General features: G+C 25.3%; 4 protein-coding genes across 4 annotated transcripts; 2 read left to right on the plus strand and 2 right to left on the minus strand.

The window, feature by feature from the left end:
- Nucleotides 1–321: 321 nt before the first annotated feature.
- LOC128965135 (uncharacterized) lies at nucleotides 322–1,576 on the minus strand. The gene is made up of 2 exons (XM_054311791.1): nucleotides 1,238–1,576; nucleotides 322–608 (listed from the first exon to the last, which is right to left on the minus strand). The coding sequence occupies exons 1-2, from the start codon at nucleotides 1,410–1,412 to the stop codon at nucleotides 370–372; spliced, it is 414 nt and encodes a 137-aa protein (XP_054167766.1). The 5' UTR covers nucleotides 1,413–1,576; the 3' UTR covers nucleotides 322–369.
- A 1,320-nt stretch (nucleotides 1,577–2,896) lies between these two features.
- Nucleotides 2,897–4,720, plus strand: LOC128965275 (acetylcholinesterase-like). The gene has a single exon (XM_054311922.1). The coding sequence runs from the start codon at nucleotides 2,897–2,899 to the stop codon at nucleotides 4,718–4,720; it is 1,824 nt and encodes a 607-aa protein (XP_054167897.1).
- A 7,355-nt stretch (nucleotides 4,721–12,075) lies between these two features.
- Nucleotides 12,076–16,651, minus strand: LOC128965010 (ras association domain-containing protein 8-like). The gene is made up of 4 exons (XM_054311662.1): nucleotides 15,514–16,651; nucleotides 14,200–15,227; nucleotides 12,606–13,028; nucleotides 12,076–12,445 (listed from the first exon to the last, which is right to left on the minus strand). Exons 1-4 carry the CDS (start codon nucleotides 15,971–15,973, stop codon nucleotides 12,122–12,124), a joined length of 2,235 nt encoding a protein of 744 aa, XP_054167637.1. The 5' UTR covers nucleotides 15,974–16,651; the 3' UTR covers nucleotides 12,076–12,121.
- Nucleotides 16,652–17,400: 749 nt separating this feature from the next.
- On the plus strand, nucleotides 17,401–23,201 carry LOC128965276 (pancreatic triacylglycerol lipase-like). Its single transcript, XM_054311923.1, has 8 exons — nucleotides 17,401–17,404; nucleotides 20,294–20,740; nucleotides 21,260–21,336; nucleotides 21,482–21,651; nucleotides 21,732–21,872; nucleotides 21,947–22,071; nucleotides 22,562–22,634; nucleotides 22,709–23,201. Exons 1-8 carry the CDS (start codon nucleotides 17,401–17,403, stop codon nucleotides 23,199–23,201), a joined length of 1,530 nt encoding a protein of 509 aa, XP_054167898.1.
- The last annotated feature ends 258 nt before the right edge of the window (nucleotides 23,202–23,459 follow it).

Here is a 23,459-nt window from a genome sequence, read left to right on the forward strand (position 1 = left end):
TTATTTTCTAGTTTTTAAAAAATATATTAAATTAATTATTATTTTTTAATATATATAAATTTAGATTTAATGTTAATTAGTTATTTTAATCATTACATAATTTTTTTAGAAAAATATTTGTTTTAATATTTTACAAAAAAAAACAAAATTATTTTATATGCATTTAATAATTTTTTTAATAAAAATAAAATTATATTTTTAGATACAATAAATATTACAGTAATTGAAATATTTTACAAAATATATAAATTTATAAACTATTTATTATTATTATTATTTTAATTAAATTTTTATATTATTTTTGAATTATATATTATTATGTTTTTTTTAAATTATAAAATTAATAATAAATATATTATTTTCATTTTTTTAATGATATGACTGACACTGTACTGAATTGCCCTCAGAGTAACAGTTGCGGCACTTTTTCACGAGTACGGCCTCAGCGCCCGATTGATGGCATTCATACAAACCGTTTGTCTCGCAATCGCCTTTCAGATAGGGTTCAGTGCGACGAGCTTTGGCCTCCCGGTCCGACTGAACCACTTGATGGCCGCACAGACGACCCGTTATGAGACCACACCGGCAGCTGTCGTCAGAACCGGATTCTTGTTTTTTTTAAATTATTGATAATTAATTAATTAATAGTTTGGTGTTATTTGGTGTTTATATGTGTGTATTATAAGGTGTGTGTGTGTGTGTGTGTGTGTGTGTGTGTGTGTGTGTGTGTGTGTGTGTGTGTGTGTGTGTGTGTGTGTGTGTGTGTGTGTGTGTTTATGTGTTTATGTGTTTATGTGTTTATGTGTTTATGTGTTTATGTGTTTATGTGTTTATGTGTTTATGTGTTTATGTGTTTATGTGTTTATGTGTTTATGTGTTTATGTGTTTATGTGTTTATGTGTTTATGTGTTTATGTGTTTATGTGTTTATATATATGTGTATATGTATATGTGTGTATATTTTTATGTGTATGCATGTATATATGTGTGTATGTATATGTTTGTGTATATATGTGTTTGTATCTATGTGTATGTATATATATATATATATATATATATATATATATGTGTGTGCATGTATATATATGTGTGTATGTATATATATATATATATATATATATATATATGTGTGTGTGTGTGTGTGTGTGTGTGTGTGTGTGTTTGTATTTATGTGTATTTATTTATATGTGTATAACATTAATATATAATATATATGAAAGACAAAAATATTTTAATACTTAATTTGCTAAAATATTCCAACTGAGACATAGGTTGATGATGTCGTGGATGTCCTGGAGGTAGATAATAGGGTCGAGGATGTCGTCGAGGTGGTGGACCACCATATCGTGGTTGATAATCACTATTGTGTGTCTCTAAGGGACGGTAAGGTCGACGACCACGACCGCCACCCATACCTAAATGATGACCACCACCAAAATGATGACGACCACCACCACTACCACCACCTAAATGATGACGACCACCACCACCACCACCACCACCGCCACCATAACCATAATCTTCATGACCACTGCCACGACTATCATAGTAGTCGTTATCATTATAAGGGCCACAATTGACACTAATATTTAATAGTATAACTAATAATAATAATAATGACAATAATTTAATCATAATTATTATTATAATTAAAATTATTTATTATTAATGTTATTATTAATATATAATATAATAACTTTTTTTTCAATTTGTTTAATTTTGATTGAATTATTTTTTTTTATGTTATTGTCGTTTTAGTATTAAATGGTTGAAAAAGGCAAATATGTTTTCTTTTTTAAAAAAAAATAAAAAAGTTTAATTAAAAAATTAATTAATTTTTAAATTAATAACATAAAATAAATAGCATTAAAATTTATTTTTTTAAGTATTTTATTTCTAATATATTTTATATACAGTTTAAATATCTTATGAAATAAATGACTTTAATTTATTTATTTTTTATTTTTTAATTATAAAATTAATCTATTGTAATATTATTTAATTTTATTAGATTATATTAATATTGTATTAGATTTTATTAATTTGCTATAAAAAAAATATTGTATAAATTAATAAATTATTATAAATAAATAAAAAAAAATAAATATATTTGTAGTTTTATAGTTGAAAATAAAATTTCAATTATATTAATCAATAATTTTATTTAAACAAATAATTTTTTAGCTATAAAAAACATTTTACTACTTTATTGTAGAAAATATTTATCATTTTAATTTCAAACAAAATTAAATGAATAGTTAGTTAAACAATTTATTGATTATCATTTCAATTATTATTATTATAACTAATAAAAAAAAAAGTTTTTCATAATATAATGTAATAAAAAAATTTTCGCAATTAATTATAATAAACTAAATGCAATAATAATTTTTTTAAAATTAACAATTTTTGACTTTAATAATTATAATTAAACTAAAATCAGTTTAATCAAAAAGAAAAATTATATTAATTAATTTTTGAATAATATAGATAAAACAAAATTGATTGATTTAATATAAAAACTAATAATTACATTATATTATAATAATAATAATTATTATAAAATAAATGTTTTGTAGTTGTAAAGTAAAATTAATATATTGATGATTAAGTTAAATATGATTATCATTATTATTGTTATTACTATTTAAACAATAATGTACTTTACTTTTCAAAATAAAAAAAATAAGATTTTTTTTTTAAATTGCAAAATACTAATACAAATGTAATAATAATTTTGATTATATATTGATATATAAATAAATAAATAAATATTTAATTGATTTTATAGTTTATAAATTTTTGTTTTGTTTAGATAATACCTGTAATATTAATTTTAACTTTAATACAGTAAAAAAACTTAAACCTTATATTTTGTTGTTAACTAATTAATAATAATGTTTGATAAAAAGTTTTTAGTTGTTTTCAATATAATAATAATAATAATAATACTATTGTTAACTACATATAGTAAATGTAGTAAAAATCAAACAAAAAATTTGATAACTGTTAGGTTAAGTAAAGGTTTGGTCAATGGTCTACGGGATAGCTATGATGGCCACGAGTTGAACGTATTTTTGGGTATACCCTATGCACAGCCACCGGTAGGTAGGCTACGATTTCGTCGACCGTTACCATTGGACAACAAACCTTGGACTAAACCATTGGATGCCCGACACTGGGCAATGGCATGTTATCATAAGATATTTCATACGGATTACTATACTCATAGGCAAAGCGAGGACTGTCTGTATTTGAACATATGGTCACCGACTAGTAGTAGTAGTAGTAGTAGGAGTAGGAGTAGGAGTAGGAGTAGTAGGAAATTAAAAGCTGTCCTATTTTGGATACACGGCGGTGGTCTGGTATGGGGATCGGCAGCCGAAAAGTTTTACAACGGCACAGTATTGGCAGCACTGGGCGATTTGGTGGTCGTTACTATTAACTATAGGCTTAACGGGTTCGGGTTGTTGTACCGGGAAGGAGCCGATGGACGGGCACCGGGCAATCAAGGACTATGGGATCAGACAATGGCTATGAAATGGGTACAGAAAAACATCCGATCGTTTGGCGGCGATCCCCTACGGGTAACCATTGCTGGCCAGAGTGCTGGCGGCGAATCGGTAACCGCACATATTATGTCACCAGTTAGTCGTCAATTGTTTAGCCGGGCTATTGTTATGTCGGGTGCATTGGTTAGCCAACGGTCAATGACTACGGCTTCGCTGGCCGAACATTTATGGTCGACGGCTGCCACCCGAATTGGTTGTCCCGCGAACCCGACGGGTGGTGGCGGTGGCCATAGTAGCAATCAAACCCTAGTGGCAACTATTACACCCGAAATGCTAGACTGTCTGCAAAGTAAACCGGCCGGCTTTATACTTGAGCTATACTATAAGCTAGACTATCGAGGAGCCACTGGACGACCATTTCAGCTACTGGTTCCCGATAATCAACTAATACCCCTGAACTACCAGTCCCGGCTTCAAACTGGCCAATTCAAACAGGGTCTGAATCTATTGATTACTACTACCCAGGATGAGGGTAGTCCATTGATACACTTAGAGGAAGATCATCATAGATATGCTAATAGTAAACCCAATCCGATTGACTACCTGGGTGCTACCAAGGAGCTCGCCAATATAATTTCCCTATATTTTAATCAAGTAGACAATCAAACTGTAGAGTCAATCAACAAATTTTATTTTACTGGACTGTCCAACGGGTCGGATGTCAATACCCTGAGCCAGCAGTTGGGCATAGCTTTCGGTGACCTACGTATTGGTTGTCCGACTATACTATTTGGTCAAATGGTTTGGCAGGCCGATCCCCGAGCAGCCCAGGTCTATCAATACTATTACAATAGTAAACTGGGCCGATGGCCAAAAGTATACTGTGCCCAATGGATGGGTGCCTGTCATATGGATGATATATACTATGTTTTTGGTCTACCATTTCTCGATCCCGGAAACTATCAACCAGAGGAACGTCTACTTTCCCGGGAAATGCTAGATGTTGTGACACGGTTTGTCAAAACTGGTAGACCATCAGCGGGTGTTGGCCAATGGCCAGCCTATTATAATATGACTATCGGCAACATTAGTACACTAATTAAACCGTACTATGAGTTTAACAATAGTCAGAAATTTCCTACAAATTTTGGCTATAATTTAAAACATATTGAATGCAATCGTATTTGGAGTCAATTATTATTATTATAACGAAAATTAGTTTTTATTTTATTTTTTAATTAATTTTTAATCTATTGTTTTGTTTTGTTGTTGAATTTTTTTTATCATTTAGTTATAATTTATTTCTGTTTTGTTTTTTATTTTATGTAAATTTTTATTTTTAATCACAACTAATAACTGTTTGTTAACAAAAAAAAAATTTTTTTAAATAATAAATTAATTTTTAATATATTGTTTTGTTATTGTTTTTTTAATTATTTATAGTTATATGTTTTAAATTAATTATTTAAATTCAATAATATTGTGTATATATTAGCAGCATATAGTATATCAATACATACAGTATTTTAAAAATAAATTTAATGTAAAATATAAAAACAAAAATAAAATAATAAGAAATACAATAATAATAATTATAAATAAATGTTTTGTAGTTGTAAAGTAAAATTACTAAATAAATTAAGTTAAATGTGATTATCATTATTATAATWATTATTATTATTTAACAATATTACTATAAATGTATTTTTAATTAAGAAATTAACATTTAAAAAAACCCATTGCAAACCATTTCGAGAAAAATAATTTATAACAATAATAATAGTCAAAAAAAAACTAAAATAAAATTAATAATAATAGAAAATTAATTTTTTAAATAAAAATCAATAGATTGAATTTACAATAAACTGTATAGACATTTATATAAATATATAGTAAACTAATTATTTTAATAATTAGAAAAAAATAATAAAATATTTTATCAAAATAATTATTAGGGTTAATTATAAATCCAATAATCTAATAAAAAATATATATATAATTTTTATATGTTGTTAACAGCAACAACAACACCAACATAAATAGTATTTGAATAACAAAATAATTATTAATTATTAAAATAATTAATTTAAATTATATATATATTTTTTAAAAAATAATTGTTTTTAGCATGTTAAGTTTTTATTAATAATATTAATTAATCTGTTTGTTTGTTAATGCCATTTGATTTACAGTTGAGTTGAATAACAGTTAAATTAAATTATTGTTTAATATTTCATATATTTTATAATAATAATAATAATAATAATAATAATAATAATAATAATAATAATAAAATATAATAGTTTATAAATCATACGAAAAATATTTAACTAATAAATATATATAATATTTTTAATTTATTTATTTAGATATATATTTAGATATTTACTGAATTTTTTCTAAAAATTTAATTATGTTTACTAAAACACATTTTTCAATCATATGTTATTTATTGTGTTCAATGGGATGTATGTATCAATTATATACGTTAACTAAAGTATATATTAGATTTGACACAACAACAAATGTCAGGTAATTTTATTTTAAAAAAAGATAAAAAAAATAGATAATGTAAATGCTAGATAGCATTGCCAGAAAAAAACAATAAACTTTAATGGTATAAATTAATTTATATAAATTATAGAAATATCATAAGAAAAAATATTTACTAATGATAAATATAAATAATATAAAAAAAACTTTAAATTACATTAAAATAATTAAATTTATTAATACTTTTTCATAATGTTAATAAACACAATTATAAAAATATTGTCAAAAAAAACAATAATATATTTAAAATATTTCTATATATTCTATGAGATTTTACAAAAAAATCTAAAAATATTTTGATAATTGTCTATATATATTAGTAAAATATACTTAAATTAAATATATTTTTTTTAAAAAATTAGTGCTAATGTATTGTTAATGAAAATCATAATATTCATTAAATTTATAAACTATTAGTTATACAAACTTTAATTTCTAGCAAATTAAAGTTTGTTTTTTTGCAATGCTTTTGATGTTTAATTAATTTATTTTTTTTTAAAAATACTTATAGATATGAATATAATTTACAAAACGTACTACCTGCATTAACTATTTGTTGGCAAAAACAATCATTAATAATTAAAACTAATAATTTAACATTAAAAAAAATTAATAAATTATCCTATAGAAAACAATTAGATTTATTAGTACCAATAGATAGTATGATAATGGAAAGTTATTTACTAAATAAATTATTGAATTTATCAAGCTACAAAATTTCCATGAACAATTTTTTTGTATGTTCAACAATATTTTCCGAATGGACAACAATTGATGATGATAATAATAATAATAATAATAATCAAAATCAACAACATCAATTAAATTATACAAATGAAATTGTTAAAAATTTTAATAAAATTGAAAATAAATTATTACCAATAGCATTTATCCGGTTATTATTTAATAAACAAAAATCAATTAAAAGTGTCTATCTATTTGTTGGTCAACGTACGGAACCAATTATCAATATTTATAATAATCAAAATGGTATTGTTTTATCTAGGTTAAATCAATCGTATATAATCTATTTGAAACATTATCAAATCAAATTAGCCGAGAATATTTATCCAAAATGTACATGGCAATCTAGGAAAAATTGTCTAATCGATTGCAATTTAAATCAATCGTTGACAATTAATAATACGTATCCAATGCAATATTTATTTTACTATAATATGTCATACAGTGATAATTTACTAATGGATTTTAATTTTAATTTCGATTATTGTCAACAAAAACTAGATAATAAATGTCCAAAAAATTTAATAAGACATTGTTATGAAAATTTTACATCCATCAACTATTACCTTGAACCAATTTACGATACAACAACAACAACAACTAGTGATCATGGTGATTTAAATATAATTAACGTATTGCTAATGTTACCCATGGAACCCGATTGGATATACGATATATCGTTGAAAATTTCAACCGAGGAATATCTGACACTAGTTGGCGGTACTATAAGCGTATGGTTTGGGTTTTCCGTGTTTACATTTCTAACGGATAGTTTGATTAATATGATGTTGGTATTTATCGACAAAATTATTATGTTGAAAATTAGAAAACTAAATATTAATAATAATAATAATAATAAGAATACTAATATTAAAGTAATTCATAAAAATCAATTTGTTCTATCAAAAGTACCTAGAAGATCTTATGTACCCAAAAAATTGGTTCGACCCAAATAATATTATTAATATTAATATTTTATAAATTAAATTTTTATTTCATTAATAATCTTGATTATTTATAAATAATTTAATTATTTAATTATTCTATTTTATTTATCACAATTATCTAGTCATAAATTTACACTATTTTTAATTTTTAATAAAAAATATATGTATATTGTAATAATTATTATTATTAGTTAGCTAGTTATTATTATTATAAAATTATATATAAAAATAATAGCAAATAGTTTTCTTTGTTTTGTAATAAATATTTTTAGTTATAATAATAAATATAATTTTGATTAATTTAGCTAATTCCCTCACCCACCAAATTTTCCCACAAATTTTTGGCCATATAATAATAATAATAATAATATATTGATTAATAATAATTACTAATRTACCGTATAAATATATTATTTTTAATGTATATTTTTTAGCAAATAGTTTTCTTTGTTTTAGTAATAAATATTTTTATTTTAGTTATAGATATATAATAATAATAATATATTGATTAAYTAATAAAAGCTAATTCCCTCACCCACTAAATTTTCCCACAAATTTTTGGCCATAATTTTATAATTAAACACATTGAATGCAACAAAGTATTTGAAGTCAATTAAATTAAAAACTAAAATAATTATTAAAAATTTTAATAAATAAAATAATTTTTTTATTATTAATTTTTATTTATTTAACTATTCATTACAGTAGTATATTTAATATACTGTTTGCGACAAAAAGGAGACAATCACTGGCCAAGTTTACGAAGACAAGATATTACCGATATATATATATATATATATATATATATTCTGTAAATCAATTTTTAATACACAAATAGCTATAACTGTATGCTTATAAATAAATAAATAAATATATATATATATATTCTGTATAAATATTGTATATATATACTGTGTATATATATATATATATATATATTATATATAAATACTGTGTATATATATATATATATATATATATATACATATATATATATATAAAGTATATATATATATATATACAGTATAAAGGGTATATACGAGATATATTAAGYACCAGTATATAACCCAGTTAGTTATGGGGCCCAGTTATCGGCGATAATGATACCGACCCTCGTGATCGGTCCACAGTTTATCGTAGACACTCTCCTTTAGGCCGCCGGTAGCCGTAACAATGTACGACCGGTTGGCCGGTATTTCATAATTATGACAAATATCGACCACTTCACCGGTATCCACATCCACACCAAACACTGTCATATAGTCGTATGTATTTGATCGGCGTTCCCGATGTATCTCCCGGTACGGTAACCGTACAAAACTTTCTACCCATATCTGACTGATGTTTATCTGGCCGTCTCCCTGACCCGGACTACTACCACCAGTTTTCCTAACTGCTAGCCTGATATCATCGATGGTCAGTCGGGTACGTCTGAAATTGATCCAAACATAGTCGCACTGTCCATAGGCATTGGCCACATGTGTTATATTGCTGCCTAAAACATTATTGAACGTATCAGTTAGCCAATTGGCCATGATGATTTTTTTTAAAATTTTATTTATGTTCAATATATATATATATATATATATATATATATATATATATATATATATATATATATAGTATATACTGTATATACACACACAAAAAAACTTAATAATTAAAGTTTTAACTAAAAAATAAAAAATATTCAATTAATTGAAATTGATTTAACAATTATGAAACAGTACTGTATTTTATATACAGTATATGAATTTTTTTTTTGTATACAACTGATAACAAACAAATACAGGTTTTATATATATATATATATATATATATAAATTTTATATAATGTGAATGTAATATATATTTTTTGATAGTGTAATATTTGCAGCCATAATGTTTATATAATAAAAAAATTTAGTGTTAGATCAGATTCACTGTCTATGTTTTATTTTTTCCCTGAAACTTTTACCTTATGTTCCCTATGTTTCCTTGAGAGGATGGGGGGGGGGAAATTCCTAGGGAAACTAAACTATATAATATTATTACTGATGTTTTCAAAAAAAAACAAACAAATATTATATGAAAAATTAAACTGTAGTGTTAAGTTATATATAATTATATATATATATAAGTATATATATAATTAGTATCAGATTTATAAATTTTAATTCAATTAAAATTTATTTTTGTTGTTGAATATTTTCAAAAGTTTTTCTTACTAAAATTTATTGTAATATTATAAAAAAAATAATTTATCAATATTTTTTTTGTGGAAAATTGAAGGTATATTTTAATTAATATTTTTTTTTAAATATAAAGAAACTTCCCTCCTAAGGAATGTTGATCCAACACTATATGCAGTATAATATAAATATTTACTTTTTAAAAAAAAAATAATTGCATAGTTACTATAACTGTATATTTACTGTATTATATTCAATAGTATTATACTGTATTTATCAAAATAGATATATAAAATAGATATAATATTTTTTTAATGATTAAAAACTATAGTAATTTTTTTATAATATACATTATATATATATAATTTGTACTACTATATTAAATTTTTATTGCATAAAAATTTATTATAAAATTGTGATACTAGTTTTATAATATATAATAAAAATAAACTATTTTTATTAATCATATATATATATATATATATAGCAACTAAATTATTTCATCTAATTTTTATGTTTAATACAGTGTATATACTGTAATATAAAAAAAATAAAATAAAATACAAAATTAAAGTTTTTAAAAAATCAAAATTTTATTATTATTTTTAAATATTTAATTAATAACATTACTATTCAAATATAATGATAATTTATTTCAATTATTCTTATTATTTTTTTTTAAAATTATAATGTTTTTGATGTTATAATAAACTATTGATAATAATACTAATAATAATAATTATTATTATTATAATCTTAATTTCAAAATAAAAATTTATTACATAAAATGACATAAATTTTTTTTTGTGGTAACAAATGTAAAGATAATCCAATCGATTAGTTATTATATAATTTATTTATGTTTTTATTATTTTTTTTAAAAAATCACAAATTCGTATCTATAGAGAGGTATTATCTTTTATTTTGTTTATTATTTATATTTTCTATCATTTACTGTATTTTTTATTAATTAAAATTTTTAATATAATATAATGTATTTTAATATTTTAATATTTATTTAAAAAAAATCATTATTAACATAATATTTAAAATTTATAATTAAATTTTTATTTTTTAAAAAGTGCTATAGTTTATAATATACTGTAAATATATATAAATATATTTTTTTACTTTTTTAATACTTTCAATAATTATAATATTAATTTTAACATTTTATAGTATATTTTTGTATTACTTTTCATTAATATTATAATATTTATTGTTTAAAACTTTGCTTTCAAATTGAGTATATTTTTTTTGGTGCAAATATTATGTTTTTACGTATAACATGTTATTATTATATAATAAGTATATTTGAAATAAAAAATTTATTAAATACTAATTGAAATTATTAGAGATAATAAAAGAAAAGAAAATAAAATAAAAATATTTTCAAACTTATCAAATTAATAATAATAATTAATTAAATCAAAAATAAAATGTGACAAAAATTTGTTCATTAATACTGTTTATAAACAAACAAAAAAATATATGCAAATAATTTATACAATTAATAATTTAGAAAATAAAATTGAAAATAAATTATAAATTAAATTTTAAAAAAATAATAATAATAATAGTTGTGATTGTAAATATTTTTTTTAAAAAAATAAAATAAAACAAAAACATTTGGTGCGTTAAAAAATTAAAAATTAAATTAATACTACATTTTAATTATACATATTGTGAATAATATATATATATATATAAAATACTTCAAAATCACTCGTTAAAACACACGTTAATACTTCACAAAACTAATTAATTAATTAATTAATTAATTTTTAAAAATTATTAATAAAAATTACTAATAATTATAATATAAAATTCACGCATAAAAAAACTTTCAATTAGACGGCAGATTCATTCAAAAATTATAAATAATAAAAAAAAACTTAATTATATATATATATAAAACAATTTGATCGACAAAACAGTGTGTGTGTGTAATAAATACTACAAATAATAATAATAATAGTGTCAATGATTATCATTCATTGATATATATATATATATATATAGATAAATAGAGATAGGGGGAGGGGGAGGGGGAGGGGGAGGGGGCACAGTTAGCTATCTATCTACCTGTACTAGTAATAGTAGCTAACTGTTGCCCCATCATTATGTTATATGATGTGATGTAATGGGTGTGTATGTAGGTGTGTGCAAGTGTGTGTGGGTGTGTGCCGGGGTTTTTAAACCCATACCCCGTGCGGGTTTTTATTGGTGGCCACTGCATTTTCTAGCTCCCTGGGCGACCCGATCATCCTGCGTGTACTACCCGATCGGCTGTGGTGAAACATTTGTTGGTTTGGTTGTCGGCTATTAGTACTGCCCGGACAGCCGCCAGACTGATAGTGCGACAGCAGGTCGGCATCGCCTGACGATGACTGTAGTGTCAGTCCCAGTAGGTTAGCCTCTTTGAGATCGTTTAGTAGGCGTTCGGCTTCGGCGTTACGGTCGGTCAGTTGACTGTCCAATTCGTCGATATTTTGTGTAAGTGTTTGTAATTCAGTTTTCTGTTTTATATATATATATATATATATATATATATATATATATATATATATAGAGAGAGAGAGAGAGAGAGAGAGAGAGAGAGGAACGGTAGGTAAATAAATAGATAGTTAATAATTAGTATCGTAATAATTATATACAACTTATATAAACAACATATACCTGTGTCTCATAATCGCTAGACTTGTCATCGATAGCCTCCATAAGCTGATCGACAGCTAATCGCTGTCTGTCGGCCGCTTCCTGAGCTACCAGTTCGCCGTTCAGCTGTCTCTTGAGTTCATAGTCGTCCAACTGATCCATCAATCGGTTGATCTGTTGCCGGCAGTCGCCGATCTGGGTTTCGCATGTACTTAGCTTATGCTTAACCTGACGCATATCATCTTCGTAGGCCTGTGCCCTATCAACTAGTTCATCCAGTTCCCTGTCCATCGATTGTTGACTGAACTGTTCAATCATGGATTCCTGATCCAGCCATAGCTGCTGCAGACAATCCATTTCCTGTTTGTAGACTTTGATGGCCGACTCGTTGTCCATTAGTTTCTTTTCAATGGTTTCGATGTGTTGTTCAATGGCTGACATCTCCTGTAAAGATAAAAAAAAATTTATTTTATTTTTTGTTTAAAAAAAGTCAATAATAATAATAATTAAATTTGAAAAAAGTTAGCTAATGGACAGTTAGCTTACACACACATACATACATTAAGATAATGTTAACTTTAGTGTAGTAAATCTCAAACTAAAATATTATAACTATTACTATTACTACAGTACTATGTATTTAAGTACCAAATTATCAAATGGTTAATAAACGTTAAATATTAAAAAAAAAAATATATAAAACAGTGTTTTTTTATATATATACGACAAAAATTGTTTGTTTATAACTTTTTAAGTTTACTTTTACTAATTTACTAAATGTAACTAAAAATTATTTTATATGAAATACTGTATATATATATTATATATATATAGTGATAAAGGATATGATATTGTGTAGTGAAAATTATAACAAATAATTTTTAAAAAAAACGTCAAAAATAACAATAATTTAGCTGTCATTGAATAAATTTTTTTAAAATCAATTATCAATTGTTAATTATATACTATATATTTTACTATATATACCGTATATACAGTATATAAACAACTAAAAACTTAATATAAAAAATAAAATCAATTTAAAAAACATAATTTCATAATTACTCTGAAAAAAAAACTAATAAAATTTGTGCCAATTTATAATATAAACTAATAATTATCAATAAAATTCAATAATTATTAACAAAAAATATGAAATAAATACTTAATACTATTTACTTATATATATATATATATATATATAACAAAATCACTATTTACTTAACATTTTCACACTAATTGTTTAAACAGTTGATAATAATAATAATAATAAGATATCATAGAGTATTACCAATATATATATATATATATATATATATATACATAAAATTACTGATTATATTAATATCAAACTATAAAACAGCAACAAAACAATTATCTATATCTCTATATATATCCATAACCTAACAGTGCATTGAATTGATTGACTGACTGAAAGAGAGAGAAAGAGCACCGGGACTTAACAAACTACTACCTAATCATTTAAAACAATATAAAACAAAACATTAAATACTTTTAAACATTGATAGAGAGAGAGAGAGAGAGAGAGAGAGAGAGAGAGAGAGAGAGAGAGAGAGAGAGAGAGAGAGAGATAGAGAACAGTTAGATAAAACACCTGTTCCTGTGCCCGCATTGTCTGTCTTTGCATTTCGACCAATCGTTGGGCGTCTCTATGCAACAGTAGATCCTTATGACTGCCGCCGCCACCGCCGATAATCATCGACGACGGCCGGCCTCCGCCGCCAGTCATCACTCCTGTCTTCAGTTTGCTCTGTGACTGTGCCGACGGTTCTTTCGATCGACGTTTACCTGAACTAAAACTGCCGGCACCACCACCACCACCACCGCCGCCACCATTACTAGTAGTTGTCCTCATAATAATCGGTAGATCTATCCTTTCGTCGTCGTCGTCGTCGTCATCGACGGGCGATGGAGACGACGGAGACGAGTCGTAGTCTACGTGAACTAAATGATTGTTACCGTTGTTGTTGGTGTTGTGGTTGTGGTTGTTTGACAATGAAGTTGTTGTTTGACTAGTGTTTACTGGGCTACCGGTGCCACCCGCCGACGACGATACCAGTGCCGACTTGTTAATAGCTTCGCAATAGGGCGGCGGACGTCTGGGCCGATGATTAGAACCGGTGGTCAACGAATCGTATATCAATTGATTATCGGCTAATATTTCATTATTATTATTATTATTATTGATGTTATTATTAATATTATTGTTAATTAGATTAGTATTACTAATACTATTATTATTATTATGGTTTGATGGTATGGTATGATGACTTAGACTAGACGTGTTTGAGTTAGTAGTAGTAGTAGTAGTATTGATATTTGTTTGGGTCGTATGGATGGTATGGTTGGGCGTCGACGACAACRACGACGACGACTTTATGGCACTAGTATTCTGTGTCAGTGTTGTTGCGCTGGTGTTTGTATTGTTGTTTATGGCTGTGCTATTGATATGTTGATGATGATGGTGGGCGTGGGTGGAGGTGCTGTTATTGTTGTTGTTGTTGTTAATGACATTGCCATTAACTGTTGGGCTGTTGTTGTTGGTAATTATGCCACCATTCCTTGTTGTGTTGGCACTGGTAGCTACTGCTGATGATGATACTGATCTCGCTGTCGATGAATCTGTTTTAAAAAAATAAATAAATTTCAATTAAAACCAAAAATTTACATAAATATATGGGTTAAGCCTTTTTTTGTTGAAAAAAAACATAACTATACTAAACATTATATATTTTAAAACTACTTTTACTAACTCTCTCTCTCTCTTTCACTCTCTCTTTAATTCTCTCACTCTCTAACTAACTATTAATAACTAACTATTAATAACTAACTATTAATAACTAACTATTAATAACTAACTATTAATAACTAAACAGATATTAACAAACAAACAAACACTACGACATACCGGTGCCGCCGACAGCAGCAGCATTGCCTAATCGATGACCAGACGATGACGACTTTCGGTGCATTGAATTACCATTGAATAGGTTTAGAGTCGTCGGGCTTCCAGTCCGTCTACCGGTGGTCGTCGCCGTCGGAAACATAACAGTTGGCGAACTAACAGTCAATGGCTGGCCGTTGCCGTTGTTGAGCTTCTGTAGGCCATCCGATAGGCCGCCACCGCTTCTACGCATAACAAACTGGACATCCGATGAATAGTCACCCCATTTGCTTAGTACGAGAACCGGATGTTCAGTAGGTGCCAGTAGTCGTTCGTTTTGATTGCGAAAACGTTCAATCAGTACGAACCGGCCCGTCTGGCCGGAGGCGTGTGCCAATGCAAACACCACTTCCTGGCAGGTGGTCTGCTGGGAGACACCGCATACTACCCGCTGAATACCGTCGCACCAAACTTTTAGCTCCATTTAGCTTCTACCCCTCCCCTCCACCCGATGAGATAGGAGGGGGCTCCGGTAGTTGTGGGTTGACGGTGTGGGTGGGGATGGGGTGAATGACCACCAGATTATTTGTTGTTGTTGTTGATGATGACTACACTTATTTAGTTTAGTTGAAGCCAATTGAGACACTAAACAGTTGTTGTGAGATTATACTACCCTCTCTATGAAAGGTATAGGTGCTGATGATGAACAGTCCAGTCAAGCGTTTAGTTTAGTTTTTAATTATTTAGTTAATCATCTGGGGGTACGACACGATAGGGTTTTTTTTGGTTGTTGGCCTTATATCTAACTCTACTCTACCGGTAGTAGTAGTAGTAGTAGTAGTAGTGGTCGTCGACTTTTAAGTATATATATATTTTTTTCGGGGTATAATTTGTTATAAGTATAAGAGATAGATAAGGTATATATAAATATATATAAGTTTAATGTTGAGGTGACGGGAGATTAATAGATAGCTTCTCTATCTTTATCTAACTGTATGTAACACTTGGCTGCTAATGATATGGTGGTCGACAGTGTTGTTGGAGTAGTAGTAGTAGTAGTAGTCGTTCCCCACAACAGATGCGACTATCATTTCCTCGACAATAGCGACAACTTTAACAACAATATCAACAACATTATCATTAATGTGTTGTTTGTTTTGTTTTTTATTATATTTTTTTTTGGTTATAAAAATATCAGATCTGTTAGAAAATACAAATAATTAAAAAAAATATATTTACTAAATATAAATACATGTATAATATATATATATAATAGATAATAGATTAGATAACATATATATTAGTTTTTTTTTTGTTTGTTTGTTTGATTAATTCAAAATTAAATCTATAACATATAATTGATTATACCTAGATAATTAATTAATTAATAATAATTTCAAATATTTATTTTATATATAACATAATTAAAATTTTTTAAAACATTTATAAATAATTATAGTATTTATTTTTTTTTAAAAAAATAAGTAGTACAGTGTATAAAATTTTTATTTTTTTTATAAAAATAAATTTTTAGCATTTAGTAGTATAATGTTTTAATAATTTACTATTTTTTTATATACTTATATACAGTACATGTTATACACTGTATTTTATTTATTTATTTTTTAAATTAATAATTTTTTTTGCTTAAACTTTTTATTTATTATTTTACTTTATATATATTAATAATGTAATGAAACAAACATACTATTAACACAAATTTGTTTTTAAACACAACAACAAGTTATTGCTAAACATTTATATATATATAAATAAAAAAATAAAAAATATATTTATATATCATATAAAACTGTTATATTATGATGATATTAAAGTCAAAATAAATAAATAAAATACATTAAACCATTTATATATATATATATATATATATATATATATTAGGTGTTAATTATGGGTATTTATGTTTGTTATATACGGTAAATACCTTAACCTTATATATATATACTGTATATATATATATATAAGTACTCCTCCTATAAGGTAATCATAAAAAAAACTAAAATAAATTATTTTCTAAAAATTTTCCTACTATAATATTTTTTAATAGTAAATTATATATATATATATAAAAATAATTACTACAATACTCAGATTAAAATAATAAAAAACAATTTATTAATGATAATAAAATAAATAAAAATTTAATAAATTATCATCATCATTATTATTATCATCATAAGTTTTTATAATAGTATTTAATTATAGCAATTGGTTAATAATGGTTATAAATTATTTTTTGAAAATAAAAAAATATACATTTTTTGAAAATAAAAAAATATACATATATATAATGATCATTATATTTAATTACTATAAGATAAAAAAATTTTTTATGGGGTTTATTAATATCCATAATACTATTGAATTAAATTAACTTGGATAATTTATTTCAAGTTGACATGGTAGTTACATTATTATTAATATTAACACTATTAACTAATAACATTTATAGTGTGGGGTGTTAAAATTAAAATTATTATTATTATGTAACATGATGATTTATGATAATTATAAAATATAATGAGTCATATATAAATGTATGTATAATATTAATATCATATATATATATATATAATATTGATTTCAAATTGTAGATGTTAGTTTTTTTTTAAATAATAATTTATATAATAATTTTTAGTTTTTTTTGTGTTTAAAAATTAGCTATTTTTTTACTAAAAACAATATAGATAATTTTTTTGTTGTTGATTATAACTTAATAATAACCAATTAATTAAATATCACAATTAAAACTAAGCTTGTACAAATTAAACAACTATAATTACCATATATAAAATAATAATTTAATTAATTTTTTTTAAAAATAAATAAACAAAACAAACCTTGTTCAATTATTATTATTATTATTGACAATATTAAATTAATACAAGTTTAGCATGCTCATTATTATTATTATTATTATTAAAACAAAAAAATAATAATTAATATTATTAATACATTATCACATTATTATTACTTTATAAACATTTTTTTTTGTTGTAAATATATATATAATTTTATAAAATTTTTAATTTTTTTTTTTAAAACTGTTATTATTATTATTATTACTGTATTTTGTTTTAATGATAACAATAACAACACAAACACACTGTTTGTCTATCAAATAGATATGACAGACAATAACATAACATAACACACACTATATGTGTGTTCAATAAAAGTACAGTAAAGTACAGTAAATATTTTAATCAACAAAAAAAAACAGTACAGTTTAGACTCGTATATATGAATATATACAATAAAATACATAACAATATTATTAGTATTAGTATTTAATATAATTAAACAAAACAAAAATAAAATTGAAACATAATTAATTAATTAATAATTTATACTAAAAATTTTTATTATAAAATTTTTTCAAAAAATTAAATTTATAAAATTTACAAATTAATTATTAATACAAACAATTTGTATATATAGACTATACTGTATATTGATACTTAACAAACTAATGTTAGCCATGATTACTAATCATACTAATGTGTAGCCATTAAATGTATTTATTATATATATATATATTGCTTATTAGAGGCATTTAGCCAATGGTTTCTATGTTTATGATTATTTCAATGGTTTCTCCTATGCATTTCAATATTAATATCCAAATACAAACAAAAATCAATGTCAACCATAAAATATATATACAGTATATAATGTTGGACGTAATTTATTGATTGTACCTAAAGTGAAAGTAACAGTGTACTTTAACAGAATTATTATTATTATTATTATTTGATTAAGTTGCAGCTTGATCAAATATTTGATTTAAAAATAAAAATTCAAAAAATATTAATATTCAGAAAATAAAATAAATATCAAAAAAAATTTAGTTTGCATTTATTTGACACAATTTTATTTTATTTTTTAATTTCTATTATTTATACTATTATTTAATATTGTTTAGTATTAATTATTATATAACTTTATATATATATATATAAAGTTATATAAAGTATATTAAATTTTAATTTAATAAATATTTATAATAAAGTTATAAATTATAACTATATTGATAGACTTATATCAAACTTATATTTATTTATTTATTTTTTGAAACTAGTATTTTTATAAAATTTATCATCAATTAATCAACTAATTATTATTATATTTTAACTAAAATTAAGTTAATTATTATAAAAATTATGCCTAAAAAATATGATTTTTGTTTGTATTTTTTAAAAGTTTGATAAAAGTTAACCGCATATAATATACTATAGTTTATAATATTTAAAAATTTTTTGTTTAATTAAATCACGCATTTAAAAAAAAATTTACTGATAAAAAAAATTAAATTTTGTGCATCATATGTTATTATTTAGATTATATAGTTTTCAATAAAATTTTTTTATTTATATAATAACTATTTTGATGATAAATAATAAATAAAAAACTTAAACTAGTTTTCACTTTCAATATTTGTTCAAGGTTCTCCTATTGAAAAAAAATAATTATTATTATTATTTGTTTGATAAAATAAAACTAAACTTTCCTAATATAAAAATTACAGTATATTTTAAAAAATTGTTACATATTTTTAATAAAAAAGTTTTCATAAATAATAATTAAAATAATAATCAAAATGATTGATAAATTAATTAATAAATAAATAAGTTAATTTTTGTGTCTAGTAAAAAGTTAATTAATTATTTATTTATTTTTTAAATAATAAAAATTTTTATCATGACCTTGATGAAAACTTATTATTATTATTATCAAATATTATTAATACTAATAACTATCGGCACAGTTATCTACCAAATAGACTGTTATGTCGATGATGATGCTAATGATGCTAATGATGAAACTGTTTGTTACGGAGATTTAGGCTGTTTTAATATAACAGCCGATTTCCATCATATAGTCTATCGGCCGCTAAACGTATTGCCCGAATCACCCGATACGGTCAGGACACGTGTCTATCTATATACCCGTCCACAACATAACAACAACAAAAACAACAGTAATCAAACGGGTCGACCGCTGATGATTCCCGATCAATGGTTAAACCGGAATATTATTAGCAATAATAATAGTAGTAGTAGTAGTGATAAGTTTATGCGGATATTTGACGGGAATCGGGAAACAAAACTGATAGTTCACGGACTGTTCGATAGCCTAGAACAGGGAAAATGGATACACCGTCTAAAAGATGAGCTACTAGTCTATGGAGATTATAATGTATTAGTTGTCGACTGGTCTAATGGGAACGGTATGTGTGGGTGTGTGTRTGTGTGTGTATGTGTGTGTGTGTGTGTGTGTATGTGTGTGTATGTGTGTGTATGTGTGTGTATGTGTGTGTATGTGTGTGTATGTTTGTGTATGTGTGTGTATGTGTGTGTGTKTATGTGTGTGTATGTGTGTGTATGTGTGTGTATGTGTGTGTATGTGTGTGTACATGTGTGTGTATGTGTGTGTATGTGTGTGTGTATGTGTGTGTATGTGTGTGTATGTGTGTGTATGTGTGTGTATGTGTGTGTATGTGTGTGTATGTGTGTGTATGTGTGTGTATGTGTGTGTATGTGTGTGTAATGTGTGTGTATGTGTGTGTATGTGTGTGTATGTGTGTGTATGTGTGTGTATGTGTGTGTATGTGTGTGTGTGTGTGTGTGTGTGTGTGTGTATGTGTGTGTGTGTGTGTGTGTGTGTGTGTGTGTGTGTGTGTGTGTAACATTAGATAAATTATCATAAACATTGTAAAAATTTGGTTATATATATCTATATAAACTAGGGTTGCCATACACCCAGGCAGTAGCCAATGCTAGACTAGTGGCCGCACAGATTGTTTTATTGTTGAAAAATTTACAAGTAATTTTTTTTAAAATTTTTTTTAATAAATGAAAWTRCTAATAACCTAGTTAATTTAAAAAACAAATAAGTTAGCACATTTTTTTGAAAAATATTTAAAAATATCTATATATATATATAATTTTAAAMAAAAATATTTAATTAGCGATCAACTAATAAACTGTTGAAGTTTGACAAGTGTCACATAATTGGCCATAGTTTAGGTGCACAGATAGCCGGCTATGTTGGCCAACTAATTGGTGGTAGTGGGTCGACACCAACAAAAAACAAGCTAGGTCGTATTAGTGGTCTAGATCCGGCAGCACCAATGTTTCAGTAAATTTTTATTTAAAAAAACTAAAAAAAATAAAGTTTTTTTTTTCTCAAAAAAATAAAATAAAATTTCAATCAATCAGATCAATGCCCGAATCGGTACGCCTGGACAGTACCGATGCCCTGTTTGTCGATGTTATACATACGGATACATTGAATAGCCTGATAAATATAGGGGCCGGTACCAAACACCCAGTCGGTCATATGGACTTCTATCCAAACGGGTTAGCATTATCATTATCATCTAAACTAATCAATATATATATAATATATTTTTGTAACTATAATATAATAACAGTGGTCACGATCAGCCCGGTTGTGCCCAGGATAAAATCAAGTCSATATTGGACAGGGATCTGATGGAAAGTACCCGGCTAGTAGTGGCCTGCAATCATCTRCGTGCCAATGAATACTATATCGAAAGTATCAATTATAATCTAGGTCATACCAGTAATAATAATAATAATAATAATAATAAATTTAAACGGCATACCCAAACAAATAATAATAATAATAGATGTATGTTTAARGCCTACCGGTGCTCAAGCTGGAACCAGTTTACCATGGCCAAACAATGTAGTCTATGTGTAGTAGTAGTAATGTTGTAATTTTTGGAGGAGGACAGGGTGGCCAACAACAACAACATAATTGTGCACTTATGGGCTATCATTCAATTAGATTTTATCAACAACAAAATAATAATAATAATAATAATGGCAAACATAGACAGCAAAAGTTTTATTTGAAAACCAGAACCAATAGACCGTTTTGCGGTAATTTATTATAATCAATAATAATAATTATTATTATTATTTAAATTTAAATATATATATAATTTATCTAGGTTATCAATATAAAATATCAATACCTGTCCACAAATTGAATGATGATGATTATGATAATAATGTGCGAGAAACTGGATATATGGGTCGTATATCTATACGTATTCGACCCCAACATACTGACTACCTGTCCATTAACAATGAGTAAGTGATTTTTRGGATGGGATGGGATGGGATGTTCCTAACAAATACATGATTACAATTTTTTCCCCTACTAGTGCCATAAAAATTCTACCAAACACTACCTACTATCAGGTAGTTAGTTTGGACAGTCGGCTTAACCTGTCTGGACAACCATCAGCTGCAGCAGCAGTAGCAGCAGCACCGGGCGATCATCAGCACCGGCAGCCAATTGCCAACAGTATTGACATTAAATGGTCAGAGGATTCGTTCAACTTATTGGATACGAGTACCTGGAGTTTTGGTACAATATTTAGACAGACAATCGACTTGTTTGGTAACAATGATCAGTTAGGCAGCAGCAGCACCGGTAGTACCCGGAATAGGACAACCGCAAGGAACGGGAGTACTAAACGAAATTTATCGAAAAAATTAGTATTTATTAAACATATATGGCTCAGGGATTTATCTACCGGGAGATTATTGAAATTTTGTAATACTCATAGTCAAAGTGGTATACCTAGTGGTGGTGGTGGTGGTGGTGGACGGGTAGCTAGATTTCTATCATCACAATGTAATAATAATAATTAAAAAAATTAATGATTAATCATATTATTATGTAATCATAAATTTTTAATTAATAAATAATTAAATTGTTGTTTGAAAAAAATAAAAAGTTTTCTCAATTATAAAATGATAAATAAATAGATTTTTATTTTTCAAAAATAATAATATTTAATATTATAGATAAATAGTTGTATTTGATATATAGTTATCAATCGATTGAATTAATATAAAATATTTTAGCGAAAATTTTTCTATTAAATTTAATAGACTAATCAATTTGAT

Source organism: Oppia nitens, unplaced genomic scaffold (assembly GCF_028296485.1).
Source record: "Oppia nitens isolate AA-2021 unplaced genomic scaffold, nextdenovo-longstitch-racon4-pilon3 scaffold16_pilon_pilon_pilon, whole genome shotgun sequence".
NCBI classification, from domain to species: domain Eukaryota; kingdom Metazoa; phylum Arthropoda; class Arachnida; order Sarcoptiformes; family Oppiidae; genus Oppia; species Oppia nitens.

Coding starts and splice junctions, on each gene's coding strand:
- LOC128965275 (XM_054311922.1), top strand. CDS start 2,897: ATGTTTGATAAAAAGTTTTTAGTTGTTTTCAATATAATAATAATAATA.
- LOC128965135 (XM_054311791.1), bottom strand. CDS start 1,412: ATGGGTGGCGGTCGTGGTCGTCGACCTTACCGTCCCTTAGAGACACAC. Junction 609..1,237: donor GGAATATTTTAGCAAATTAA/GTATTAAAATAT, acceptor AAAAAAAACAAG/AATCCGGTTCTGACGACAGC.